Source organism: Salvia hispanica, chromosome 3, assembly GCF_023119035.1.
Source record: "Salvia hispanica cultivar TCC Black 2014 chromosome 3, UniMelb_Shisp_WGS_1.0, whole genome shotgun sequence".
Taxonomy (NCBI): Eukaryota; Viridiplantae; Streptophyta; class Magnoliopsida; order Lamiales; family Lamiaceae; genus Salvia; species Salvia hispanica.
The window spans coordinates 40,927,568-40,941,086 of record NC_062967.1 but is presented as its reverse complement, the minus strand read 5'-3'; the positions used below and the strand labels follow the sequence as shown (position 1 = coordinate 40,941,086).

Here is a 13,519-nt window from a genome sequence, read left to right as displayed (position 1 = left end):
ATTAAATAAGTAGGAGAGATGAAAAAAGTAGGAAAGATAAGAGAGAGTAAAGTAAATGATGGAATAAAGTATGAATGATTAGATGTTTTGTTTTTTGTCAAAAAAGGAAATGACTCAACTTTCTTGGGACGGACTAAAAAGGAATACGACTCAACTTTTTTGGGACGAAGGGAGTACTATATTTGTCAATAAAAGAATTATTGTAATAAAAAGTGTTTCTTTAAATTGAAAGTTATAAATCTAAGAAATAAAAATTATTACTCCAATAAATAAAAGTTTTTATGCTTATAAATAAACTCTACTATTCTTGTAAATAAAATTATAATACTTTTTTCGAGTAAAATACTGTTATTATAAATAAAATTTAGTAATATTATTTTCTAACAAAAGTGACTATAAGTTTAATAGATAAAAGTTAGTATTTATTTTAATTAATAAATAATTTTTTCTATTGGATGGTGTTATTTTTTGGAATAAAAGTTGTGAACGAAAATTAACTTTTTTGCGAATGAATAAAAAGTTATTCCACAATTCTAGTGAATACAAGTTTGTGTGAATAAAAATTACTATTTTTGTGAATAGAAAATTTTATTTTCATGCATAAAAGTTGTAATAATTAAAAGCCATTGCTTTGCTAATAAATTTTTTTTGTGATTTTTTGTGAAAAACGTTTACGTTCTTATAGATAAAATTTTTGATCATAATGGAGTATATAAAAATTATTGTTCTAATAGACAAATAAATGGGATAACTAATATTGATTAAATAGCTTAATATAAATTTAAATTACCCTAATTAATCAATTAGTATAAACTAGTAACAGTTTTTATAGTAATATTGGAGAGAAAAATCAAAAAAAATTTAAATAGTTAATAAAATCAAATTGAAAGTGAAAAAAATAGAGTACACTAAAAACTATTTTTTCGTTAAATTATTTTCACTAAAATTTATAAAGACTAATTTGATTTAGAACTCACGTATGTTAATATATAAAGACAACAAAATTATACTAATATTTTATATTTAAATATGTCCAATCGCCAACCATCACTCCATCACTTGTGTCATTAACAGTAGAAGTCGCAGCATGCAGTCCGTCACTGTCAGACGGTTCACTAAAATGATCGGAATGCCCTTTTAGGGCTTAAGGGCTATATAGTCAGACAAACACGATATGTGATTATGTTTAAGGCTAGAATACCCTTTTAGGGCTTAAGGGCTATATAGTCAGAAAAAACAAGGTTAGGGTTGTCTGGCGATTTTTTTTTGTTAGGCCCGCAGTGACACAAACGGAAACGTTAGGGACTTAGTGAATAGAGATTTAAACTTAGTGTAATTCAATTTCTTATTCATTTAGCCTGACCTTTTGAGTTATTTTGATTTTTGACAACCCACGCCGAGGCCCAAAATATAGTTATACCCATAAACAATCATTAGTTTTAGTATGCTTGTAAAGTGATTATTGTAAGTGCATCCATAATAATGGAAATTGATTATAGATCAGACATACACTCAGTGATTAATAAATACTACTTCTTTCGTCTCATTTTAGGAGTTCCGGTTGAATTTAACACGGATTTTAAGAAATACTAGGATCCCACTTTAGAAGTCTCGGTTGAATTTAACACGGGTTTTAAGAAATATATAGGAAAATTGGTGAAAAAATAGTTGAATGTGGATCCTACTTTTATATATTAGTTTTATGATACAATGTGAGGGAAAAAGGTGAGTGGAATATTAGTTTTATAATACATGTGAGTGGAAAAATGTGGAATATGAGACATATTACCACCTATGGAATATTCTAATCAAAGTGGAACACCCAAAAATAGTAAACCGAGACTCCTTACTTTTAAAGTGGGACGGAGGGAGTATCACTTGTTGTCAATGTAATCTACAACTAATTGTAACAATTGTGTTTGGGGTTTTGGATCACCCCAAAAGGTCTCAAACTAATTGGGATTGAACATGAATTATATACATTTTCCAACTTTTCTTATTCATCCGATGTGGAATGAGTTTGTACCCAATAACAATAACTTTAATAAAGAGTGATGACAGATAAATAACTATTCCCATTCAATGAAATAAAACTATTGGAGTAAAAAAAATGAAAAATAAAGAGGGGTGTAAAAAAGAAAAGTGAAAAAGCTTATGGTGAAAAACAAAATGGTTTTCCCCCAAATGAAATTAGGAACATTTCAGAAAAGAGTGGACCATAACAAGGTAAGAAAAAGGCGAATTCCTATGTCATGGATGATGGTGGATCTGCACTCTGAATCACTGTGGAAAAAGCGCAATCATCATCATCATTTCCATTTCTCATTTTTCCAATTCCCAATTTGTTTTCTCCCATTTTGAATTCTTGAAACAGACAAAAAAAACCTGTGATGAAATTATTGAATTGACGATTTCTCAGCCCATCAATGGCAATTTTCCTAGGTTTTTGGCACCCACGAACGCAGGCACCTTTATTGCACATATATAATAATGCAATGTATATGTGTAAGTGAAGATCCCACCTTTTTTCCCCCCTAATCTGCATGTGTGTTTGTGGTTTTTGCCATTTTTTCTTCCCTTTTCATTGTCCCTCTCCTCAATTTGGGGAATCCTAGGTTTCTCTGTTTAAAAATTTCGACTTTTTTTTAGCCCTTTGAAAGGATTGATTCAGTTTCTCTCTGAACCCGGGAAAAGGAAGATATGCAATTATACATGCAGATGTATGTATTAATGAATGAATGTAAGCCATCTTTGTAAGTTTTGAATTATGGTTTCTGCTTCGGTGGGTTGTTTATTGTATTCTGGTTGGATGCAGCTGAGGAAGTTTTGGTGTGCATTGGTGAATTTGTAGTTTCGGTTGTAATTTGTGTAGTTTATGCGATTGTATTAGGAAATCTCAATTTAGGGCTGGCTTTTTCTCAGATCCCCAATTTGGTTTTTTCATCCTTGGGTTGTTATTATGTTTCTGGGCTAGGTTTTCTTTCATTTTCTATGCTTTACTCCAAAATGCCTTTAATTTGAAACCTAAAGTTTCAGTCTTTTTTCTTTAGAGCTACATTCTTCAACTTTTCCTTGGGAAAAAAACTCAATAACCCAGAATGTGGAAGCAAATTCTTGGTAAATTGCCTCGAAAGCCTCCGAAATCGGAGTCTGATCCTCCAAGAAACACTAACCCGGGGCCGAATTCGTCATCTGCTGGCGGGCCTGCTGCTAAAAGAGCAGCTTCGGCTGCAGTCTTTCCGGCCAGTGTGATTGCTGGAATCGAGCCGTTGCTCGCCTTCAAGGATGTCCCGAGCTCAGAAAAGATGAATCTTTTCATAAGTAAGCTGAGTCTCTGCTGTGTAGTGTTTGATTTCACTGATCCCATGAAGAATGTTCAAGAAAAGGAGCTTAAACGAGCCACATTGCTTGAGCTGCTTGATTTTGTATCGCAGAACCCCCCGAAATTCACAGAGCCCGCGATTTTAGCATCCTGCAAGATGTGTTCCGTCAACTTGTTTCGTGTTTTCCCACCAAGTACGCGGTCTAGTAGCTCGAGTTCAGGTGAGAATGATAATGATGACGAGCCAACATTTGATCCGGCCTGGTCGCACTTGCAGATAGTGTATGATTTCCTGCTCAAGCTTGTAACTTCGCCCTCTTTGGAAACTAAAGTCGCCAAGAAGTATATAAATTACGCCTTTATTCTGAGAATCATTGACTTGTTTGATTCAGAGGATCCCCGGGAAAGGGACTGTTTGAAGGCAATTCTCCACAGGGTATATGGGAAGTTTATGGTTCATCGGCCATTTATAAGGAAGTGTATGAGCAGTGTGTTCTATAGGTTCGTATTTGAGACGGAGAAACATAATGGGATTGCAGAGTTGTTGGAGATTTTTGGGAGTGTGATCACCGGATTCGCTCTGCCTCTAAAAGAGGAACACAAGATATTTCTTTCGAGGGCACTGATTCCTCTGCACAAGCCAAAGTCATTGGGGATTTACTTTCAGCAGCTATCATATTGTGTGAGTCAGTTTATTGAGAAGGAGCCGAAGCTGGCTAGTTGCGTGATTACAGGGCTTTTGAAATATTGGCCCGTCACGAATAGCCAAAAGGAGGTCATGTTTTTGGGTCAGTTGGAGGAGATTCTTGAAATAATTAATATGGCAGAGTTTCAAAAGGTCATGGTTCCATTGTTTTGGCGTCTTGGGCACTGCATCAATAACTACCATTTTCAGGTAAACGGTTTATTTTATTGTCTTTTGGTGTTTAGTTCAACTTAATATCGTGATAGTGATATATGTAATTGTTTTGTTGTGTCTAGTAGCATATGCTTGTACTATGTCTCTGGTTGCATGATCCATCAGCAGCAGTTTTTTCATCACTTTTCGTGGAATTAATGCTTCATCACTTTTTTTGTAAAACTTTTTCATTAAATTCAATTGGATTTTCTAAAATGTCATCAATTATCATCATAAAATTTACTCCATATGCTTAAAGGGGCATGAAGATGAAGAGGTGTTATTAGAAGGGGTCATATCTAAGAACTGACCTAGTTTAGGGCGCCTGAAGACGCTTAACAAGCAGCAAGAAAGAAAACATTTTGAGTTAGAAATTTTTAGGCGAGTGGGCCCAGCACAGATGCTACTGATAAATCCTAAGTAGTAAAACGCTATAATATTAGACAGAGCCCATGTTATGGATTGTGGAGGATGAAACAAAGTGCTTATTAGGAACTCATTTGGTGTTCATATTTCAATTATGAATGGCAACGGGAGCCAAGAAAGTTGGGAGTCATTCTCCAGCTCTTGTATATTTGTGGAGATCTTATGAAATTGCTCGTTTTTTAAAGAATTCTTTGATATTTTGGTTCAAGGGACTATTACCTTTGCTATGGAAAAGTTTAAGGAATACATGAATCTATTTTGCTGATCGGTGTATTCCAAAACGACTTTGTTTGTTGTTGAACCCTCTTGAGTAACACTCCGTCTTTATACATACATCGTTGGTAATAACACAATGACCTCTATCTTCCTATGCAGGTAGCCGAAAGAGCTCTTTTCCTGTGGAACAACGATCAAGTCGTGAACCTAATAGCACACAACCGGCAAGTTATAGTGCCAATAATTTTCCCAGCTTTGGAACAAAACTCAGAGCACCACTGGAACCAGGCCGTCCTGAACTTGACTCTAAACGTGAAAAGAATGCTGGCTGAGATGGACGACACGCTGATTGTGGCCTGCATTGCAAATTACAAGGAGGACCAAGCGCGTAAAAAGTCAGAGGTGGAGAGACGGAAGAAAGTGTGGGAGCGACTGGAGAATGCCGCGAGTCTCCAACCGGTGACGGGTAGGACTCCAGTTCTGGTAAGCTTAGTGTAGAGTGGGTTGATGATTCTATTTGCCTTGGGGGTTTTTGTGGTCGGGGAAACCAGAAGGAGCCGCGTCGGAATTGGTAAGGACGCCCAGCCTGTTGTTGTTACAAACCCTAATCTGAATGCTGCTGATGCTGCTCTGTTTCTCTATCTTTATCTCTATTCTCCCCAGAAGGGTCTCTGCCTTAGTATTTTTACTAAACTAACTGTTGTTTGTTAGTCTCTCTCTTTTATTTTTTTATTTCTCTCTCTTTTCTCTCTCATTTGTCTCTTGTTTTCCTACCCTTTTTTGGCCAACTTAATTAGTATAATTATTATCTTGCATCTCTATCATCTCCTCTCCTGTCTCTCTCTCTCTGAGATAGCATTTGGTCATTTCTGGATTAAGTGGATAAGGAAATTCAGTGATACAGTATACAAACAACATCCACAATTATTAAATTTGTGGCCCATTAATAGCAGAAAAAAATATGGTATATCTAGATTCTAGAGTTAATAGCAGAAGCATAACAGTTATATCAAATTGAGTACTTAGCATTTATGTATTTTTTGCACTACAAAAATAATTGATGTATTGAATTATATCATTGATTTTTACTCCTAGTATATAAAGGAAACATTAATGCAAAACTTTTTTTTATTCCAAATAAGTAGTAATGGATGACATTGAAAAAACTATAGGACAACTCGAGCGATTTAATTTTTTTTCTTTTATTTCTTCGATAATCCTTGAGTTGGAAGTCAACTTAAAAATTTCTATAAAACCATTGGACAAAAATCACTGAAAGTTCAAACATTCTGTGAAATGGCTTCAAGGTGGTTCCGGCGAGCTTAGGATCACCGGTCATCGGAGAATGGCCATTGAGATTTCAATCGGTGAAACCTAAGAACTCATTGAGTTTTGAGGGAATAGAGCATATAAAAGAGGAAGACTGGTCTTATTTCACAGCTTAGAAATGCAAGACTGGTCTGTACAAGCCTAACATTCAAGAACTCGTAGGCTTGTACAGACTTTTATAGGAGCTTACATTCAGTTAACATTCTGTTTTACAGCTCTTGGCATCTAACTACATAACCGAGTAACTACTAACGCAACTAACTGTCAACTACTAACTTCCCGTCCATCAAATTCCTTTAAAACAACTTGTCCTCGTGGTTGGAAATATGATAGATCCCTGCAGCAATTTGAAGAAGCATTCCTTCGAAAGTCCAAATATCCGTTCAGTGCTAGGCTTCTCAACTATTGGTTGTTTATCCCAACGGTGAGCATATGGACTCTTCCCAGTTGGAAGCTTGAGAACACTCTTTTGATTATGCGGATCATCGAACACGCTTCCTCCCGACATAAATTTAGTAACGAGGCATAGGGGTGGTCCAAGCAGACCGATTCCTTGAGAAGCTGTATGTATTTTTCAAAGATCCCAACTGTTAGTACTTACACTGATTATTATTCTCCTGCAAATTCAGTGCTTGTGAGTACTATCTTATTCTTGTTATAAGTGGTATTCTTTGAATGTGGAGTGATAATAGGTGTAGGTAACATAGATTCTTTCACATTATCATAACTATTATCTCTAAAACTCAAAGATGACTCTTGTAATCTAGCCAAAGCAAGTGCATGAGCAAGTGATTTAGGTGTGAAAAATCTAACCGGTTTTTCGCATATGATCCTTCAGTCAACTAATGAAAAGGCTCACAACATAATGTTCTTTGAATTAACCTTTTCCAACAACATTGTTGTATCGATTGTGGTAGTCCGAGACCATACCTGTTTGTGTTATGCTTCTTAATTCTGCTACGAGAATAGAGAATGCCATTGAGCTGTTTGGTGCCGTTGAGCTGCTTCAATTCTGGTGTTAGCTTTGTGTTGGTGATCTTTGGACCGAAAAAGATTTCCCATTCGATCAAACCTCTTCTTGCGTGCTGCACTAGTTGCTTCCTTTGATGCCAGAGAATTTGCTCTCAACGTGATGATAGCATTTCCTCGTGCTGCAAATTTTCAATTTTCATGGATGCTGGAGAAGTTTTTCAACATGATCCTCCAAAGTTGATAGCACTTCATTTCGCTGCGAATTCAAGATCGTAAATTCATCCTTCAACTCTTTCGATGAATCTGCACGATTGCTGAGGAAGTTATTCATTTCTGCCTACAATTGTGCGATGCATTCCTTCAATAGTGATTTTGGGGTGCCAACATAGGTGCCGGAAGACCACTCTGACACTGCTTGGTATGGTGGTTCCAGCGAGCTCAGGATCGGAGAATGGCCATCGAGAATCCAATCAGTAAAAAACTCACTGCTTAGAAATGCCAACGGCTTGTACAGACTTTTGTAGGAGTTTACATTGAGTTTTACAGCTCATTTGGCATCTAACTACATAACCAATAACCACGATAATGCAACTAATCTTCAACTACTTACTTCCCAAGCATCATTATTCTACACTGAAAGACTACAAACTTTGGTAGATGCAAAAATTGACACACTAAACCAAAGATTAGAAAACAAAATTCTGATATCAAATATGCTGTTTGACTGCAGGCAACAACAATCTCTAATATACGTGATGACAAATCCAAAAAAATGGCATTTCTTTGCAGTAGATGAGAGGAAAGATAGAGAGTCAAATTTATTAGGAATAAAAGTATCACCATTGATGTAATGATGAAGATGTTGAGAGACATATTCAAGAAGCAAGAAGCTACAAGTTACCAGAATTCTCACAATTAAGTCGAAAAGAAAAGCCGAGAGGCATTATGTGCTTTTATAAATTAGTAGCTTCTCATATCATTCTTGCCATTACAAAAGCATTTCTGGAAGCACCAGAGCTGATTGGTTTACAACATCAATGGTGAGAGTGAGAGATGCTGCAAGAAGTATGAGAAAAGAATGGGGACGGCATCAATTAGTCGCCCACTTACTTATCTGCCAGTGGCTGTGGTGTTTTTTACCATGTCAGCTGGCTGCAATAAATAGTACCAGTAAACGATGCTCTTTTAAGCTTAGAAGAGTGACTCGACAGATTCTGGTGAGCGCAAAGTTGAGACACACTTGAACTGTCACGAACAACACCCCACAGTGTGTTAAAACAAATGCAACTGTAACTTAACTTGTTTGTGGATAGAATGGGGTTTGTTTTGTGTCTTACCTTAGGTTGCTTGTACTTTTCACGGATGGCATTGAGCATGCCTCCTTTTTTGTTCAGCTGCAATACTTGCAGTTCTAGAACTGTGTTTTTCAGCTCTGATGCCTTGTGCCTCGTGTAGTGCTCCAGAGTCGGGTTCTGCAAAAGGTGATTCTATTGTTTTTGATAGATGAACTCGAAAATGGGAGGAATGAGGAATTAAGAGGCATTAGAAAACGAACCCATGGATCGTCTGACTGATCAAGAGTCCATCTAGCTAGGAATATAGCAGAGGCAGCAGTTACGGATGGAAGGTATTTGAGGAAACTGTACTCGACCAGAGTTAGTTCTGCTAAGTAATTTGCCAGGAATTCCAGCTCAACAGAAGGAACCTGAGAAATGGGAGCAGTTTAGTCAAACTGAAGTAATTTCTTTCTTAAAAAAGTGACAACTTTTCTAGAGTCTGTTTCGTCTTCTACCTTATAAGAAGCTTGTGCTGCTTGAATAAACCTCCTTCAATGAACAAGCAGATAAAAATTTGAAGACAGTGAGCACGGTGAAACAAAACCAAGCTAAGATGATTGCTGAATTACTGTGGATACCTGAGGAACTTCTTCGTGGTGGGAACGGATAATTGGAATTTCAAGAGGTTCAGAACACGGCTTTCCATTTCCACCACCTGTCGTGTTACTCGAAGTCAATGCACATGTACAATTTATGAATATCGAGATTGGGAGATGAGTAGATTAGTAGATCTCATGGTACCTCTTCTTTTTTGTAGGTGTTGTCGGTGATAAAGCAAAATTCTTCCACACGATGTGCACAAATTTCTTCGTACTTCCTACAGGGAATAATCAGCAATATATAAATAGAAGAATAAGAACTTCTAGACGTACAAAACATGGAAACCAAATCTTCTGACTTCCTTACATGAGGTGTCGACAAATTACTAGATTTACTGTCTTGATATATAATTGAATGAAAATGATCTAATGACCCCCAACACTTCTAATATTTGTGGTGCTTTGAAAGGATAATGAAATACAGTTATACAGTTGCATGTAAAAAAAAAAACCCATATAGTTAGCATGTCATTGTTTCTTAAAGTAAATATTCTATGATGAACAACTTACGATGCAATTAGCATGCATGTTACACCAAGAAGTTGCAACTTTTGCTTCTCAATGTAATTCTCAGACAGGAATCTATCTAAAAGATTTACAGTGAGGTAGAGAGTATCAGGAACCAGCTCATATTCTTCCGAAACCTGAGAAAGAGGAGTGTACATGAAATGGCATGCAAGTGAACAAAAGAAAAGAAGAAACAAGAAAAAAGATGACAAAAAGACTCAGATATTTCAAGTTCAACGGCAGGACATTCTAGCAGTCACAGAGCAATGAAAAATGATAAAACAGTTAAAAAATGGCTTTGGAAATTACTTTGGCTTCCCTTCACTAAATTGTTTGAGGTGAGATTCTCTGTTATGTGGGATTGGAGGTTCCTTTACCTTTGGCTAATTCTATAAAAGGGAAAAATGTATGAATTCTGACTGCCTGCTTGTGCTAGAACTTAATGTCACAAGGATACTTAACTGAAAATCTGAAGAAAGAAGTTCAAACTTCAAACAAAGATGAGGGAAGGGGAACCACATGTTCATATTTCAGAAAAAGTCCCATTGTAATACTGGTATTTTACCACTAGCATGAACAGGAAACTGCAAGTAGCAAATAACAATTTAGTTTGTTGGTCACAGTACGAGGCAAAGAAGGTGTAGATTTGATTGCAGCAGCAATGCATATTCTATGATTTTGAAATAAACGCCTAACGTATCCTACATTAAAATTTGTGCAGGATAATGACAAAGGAAAGATGGTGATAGCATAGATAAAGTGCTCAAAGATACAAGAGTAAGAAAACTACCTCCACAAGCCAATCAATCAAAATACCCCGCATGCCCTTGGTGATGTCACGCTGCAACTTTTCCATGTAATCCGGTGAAGGCTTTCGGTCGACCTGAGAGAAGTACAAGAGTAATTAATAATGGAATAAATCCTGATTACGAGATAGGATTTCTACTCTGTCCACATAATATAGAAAGGCTTATTAGCATTAAGTCAATCTGTGAGACCTAACAAACCTGTCTTGTAAATAAACTAGTATATATATCAGCTGCATAGGGGCTACACATCTGTGGGTCCCTGTGTCTTGAATCTATATCAATAACTCCCTTAGCTTCCAAGCTCTCCTCTTTCATGCAAAGCTTGCCTTCATCTGCATGGTCAGCCAGAAAATGTCAGATGTGGAGGCAAAGGTAGAGAGAACATAGTATATGTTCACAGTTCATCAAGTGAATTTTAAACTACAATAGATTTCTAGAACCTCTATGCTGTTAGATTTGCTCCTTACAGTAAGTATTGAGCACCATAATGAGTACATAAATATTCCATAGGTATATGTGACTAAACTACTTAAACAACTGCAGTCTGCTGCTATCTCTATCTTGCTTCAGTAATCTTTTGACAGTATTGAATATAAGTACCAACCTCATCAATAAAAAAGTAAATCGTACTGGCTACAATCCAAGCTATGTAAGTGATTATGTAGTTTAAACAATTTTTACCTTGGCATGTCACTGGACTCTTGTTAAAAGTTTCCCAAAAATATACACATTTTATTTGTCATAAATTGCAATGCAGCTTTAATTTACATTCGGTAATCAAATTGAAAAGCTAGGTACAAATATAACCTCTAACAGATGGACCCCATAGTGAAATTTGTTGGATGGAATCTATCTTCAGAGGACTCGAACCTGCTGCAACTGACACTTCATTTGTAATTTTAGTTGGTTCCGCTGGCAAGTCTACAGCAGGACAAGTATCCTGGGATCCCTCCAGCTTTACCTCATCCACTATGTTTTCGATTTTAACTTCCAACACCTGGGAACCTTTAGCAAAACAAGCAGGCTCAACCTTTCCTTTCTTCTGTAAAGACCCTTTCCTGTCCTGCCTGATAGGCTGATCAAAGACAGTATCCACACATATTGATCAAAGAGGGAAGGAGAAACAAGTGACAAAGTGCTTTAAACGTTTTATTACAGTTCACATGTCCACAAAAATGGTGGTATCGTTCTCACCTGACCTTTCGCTGCATTGATGCAGTTTGTGTACAACTTTTTGCAGTTGACATTGGTTACATCCTTAAGAACAGCCCTTTTCTTATTCGGGTGACAAGCAGCTGAACTCCCTGCTGATTTGTCCGGTGCAGCTCTTTTCAAGCTTGCTCGTGAGACACATTTGTCATCTTGTTTTGCTGAAGGATATAGTAGTGGCAATCCGCTCGATGAGCCTAAGAACTTTGCTCGGGCTCTTGTGACTCGTGCAGTAGGCTCCCCAAGGTTGGATGGCCTATTCTCGTCATTCATGAGTGCATGCTTCATTGAATAAAAGCTTGTGGAACCAAATTAGCATGCCTTCATGATTGCTGCAATGATTACAAAGGATGCAAGTTAAAACAAGCCAAATAACCTAGCCGAATGATGCAGAGCATATTTCAAATTCAAATATAAGCACAGTCTAAAATTCATATATTTCATCATATTAGCATTCGGAGCTTTATTCTCTTGCTCTTGCCTTTTTTATTCTGAGTTTTTAATTGTGTTCAGTTTATGGAGAAATTACATTCACCATCCAAAAACGCGTGCAGCAAATTACACCTTTTTTTTAATAATTGAGCTTGAATCAATATGAAATAATTCATAAAACAAGAAAATCAACTAAACTTTGTAATCTCAAGTGCCACATTTTACATTGATTTGCAAAGTCAAACAAATCAAATTTTTTACCAAAATTAAAGTCAATGCTCTTGAAATAACAAATTGATAAGCATAAAACGCAACAACAGCTATCAATTCCAAAAATGTTAGGGTTATATTTCGCTCAAATCACACATCAAATCTGTGATAAGAGAAATAATTCTATTTAAACTCCAATAGAATCTCATCCATTTCAACTCTAATCCAGTCAAATAATCTCCCCAAACTTTCGAAGGCAACTTCCTTATTTCACTCACATTGCCTATTTTAGAAACAGCAAAACAAAGCTCCACGAAGCGCAAGATGATACCAGAAACGCAAAACTGAAAATCGAGCCCCGAAGTCAGATCTAAGCAAAATATTCCAGAATTTCAAATTAGAGCTCAAAAACAGTGCTGGAGCACCAAAAAAAATGAATAACAACATTTACATTTAAAATCGAACAAAACTAACAAACACAACACTCATACAAGCACAAACATGTGCATAAGCATAAACATCAAGCATTAGCACAAAAAAATAAAAATAAAAATAACTCAAATAAACACAAAAAATGCCTAAATTCCATGAACGCCGATACAGAAACCAAAAAAAAAAGGAGACGCACATAAAATCGGAGGAGCGAGCTCACTACTGCAGCTGCGGAGCTAGGAGAGCAGCGTTAGCCTCTCGATTGGAGCAGATCGATCATCAAACGAAAAATGCGGTCGATACAGAAATGCAGAGGGTTGTTGAGCGAGTGAGTGTGGGTGAGAAAAGGAGAGAGAAGCATGTGGAGAGTGAAGTGATTATTTATAGTGAGGAGCGTAGCGTGAGAGCGGGCTAAGCCACAGTTCAAAACTACTCAAATTCCATGAATACATTTCTGCTACCTCCACTCCTGATTTTGCTACCCCCACGACTTTCTTTTTTCTTCATCCCTGAAAATCCTTAACAACAAAAACGGAATAAAAATTAAAAGAAGGGAATTAATAAGGAATCATTGAATAAATGGGAGGAACGTTTACAAAAATACTATTAATTAAATGCGTGCACTATCACCATTTCAATCATTTGGTAGGATTTTAATTTCATTTGTGATGTTTGGAAATTACAGTTGGGAAAAGTATTTACCATGTTATGTTTTGATTTAAGAATTTTGCCTAAATTTAATTATATTTGAAACATCAATGATGAAGATAATTAATTGATTGGTTTACCAATCTAGCATTTTCTTCTTCTTTTTTTTACCA

The 13,519-nt window shown here is 36.5% G+C and overlaps 2 protein-coding genes across 4 annotated transcripts; one reads left to right on the top strand and one right to left on the bottom strand.

The window, feature by feature from the left end:
• The first annotated feature begins 2,207 nt into the window (after window positions 1-2,207).
• On the top strand, window positions 2,208-5,681 carry LOC125214881 (serine/threonine protein phosphatase 2A 57 kDa regulatory subunit B' kappa isoform-like). Its single transcript, XM_048116087.1, has 3 exons — window positions 2,208-2,740; window positions 3,051-4,217; window positions 5,022-5,681. Exons 2-3 carry the CDS (start codon window positions 3,099-3,101, stop codon window positions 5,358-5,360), a joined length of 1,458 nt encoding a protein of 485 aa, XP_047972044.1. The 5' UTR covers window positions 2,208-2,740; window positions 3,051-3,098; the 3' UTR covers window positions 5,361-5,681.
• A 2,373-nt stretch (window positions 5,682-8,054) lies between these two features.
• LOC125211756 (cyclin-A2-2-like) lies at window positions 8,055-13,139 on the bottom strand. Of its 3 annotated transcripts, none has more exons than XM_048111675.1 (12): window positions 12,919-13,139; window positions 11,610-11,956; window positions 11,223-11,490; window positions 10,614-10,747; window positions 10,397-10,489; window positions 9,610-9,743; window positions 9,242-9,317; window positions 9,079-9,155; window positions 8,956-8,989; window positions 8,719-8,868; window positions 8,501-8,635; window positions 8,055-8,408 (listed from the first exon to the last, which is right to left on the bottom strand). In XM_048111675.1, exons 2-12 carry the CDS (start codon window positions 11,910-11,912, stop codon window positions 8,355-8,357), a joined length of 1,458 nt encoding a protein of 485 aa, XP_047967632.1. In that variant the 5' UTR covers window positions 11,913-11,956; window positions 12,919-13,139; the 3' UTR covers window positions 8,055-8,354. The 3 variants fall into 3 exon arrangements, with proteins under 3 accessions (XP_047967632.1, XP_047967630.1, XP_047967633.1); XM_048111673.1 differs by having other exon boundaries at window positions 12,895-13,138; XM_048111676.1 differs by lacking the exon at window positions 12,919-13,139 and adding an exon at window positions 12,545-12,563.
• Window positions 13,140-13,519: the final 380 nt, after the last annotated feature.

Coding starts and splice junctions, on each gene's coding strand:
- LOC125214881 (XM_048116087.1), top strand. CDS start 3,099: ATGTGGAAGCAAATTCTTGGTAAATTGCCTCGAAAGCCTCCGAAATCG. Junction 4,218..5,021: donor TCAATAACTACCATTTTCAG/GTAAACGGTTTA, acceptor CTTCCTATGCAG/GTAGCCGAAAGAGCTCTTTT.
- LOC125211756 (XM_048111675.1), bottom strand. CDS start 11,912: ATGAAGCATGCACTCATGAATGACGAGAATAGGCCATCCAACCTTGGG. Junction 11,491..11,609: donor TCAATGCAGCGAAAGGTCAG/GTGAGAACGATA, acceptor GTCTTTGATCAG/CCTATCAGGCAGGACAGGAA. Junction 8,990..9,078: donor ACCACGAAGAAGTTCCTCAG/GTATCCACAGTA, acceptor TGTTCATTGAAG/GAGGTTTATTCAAGCAGCAC.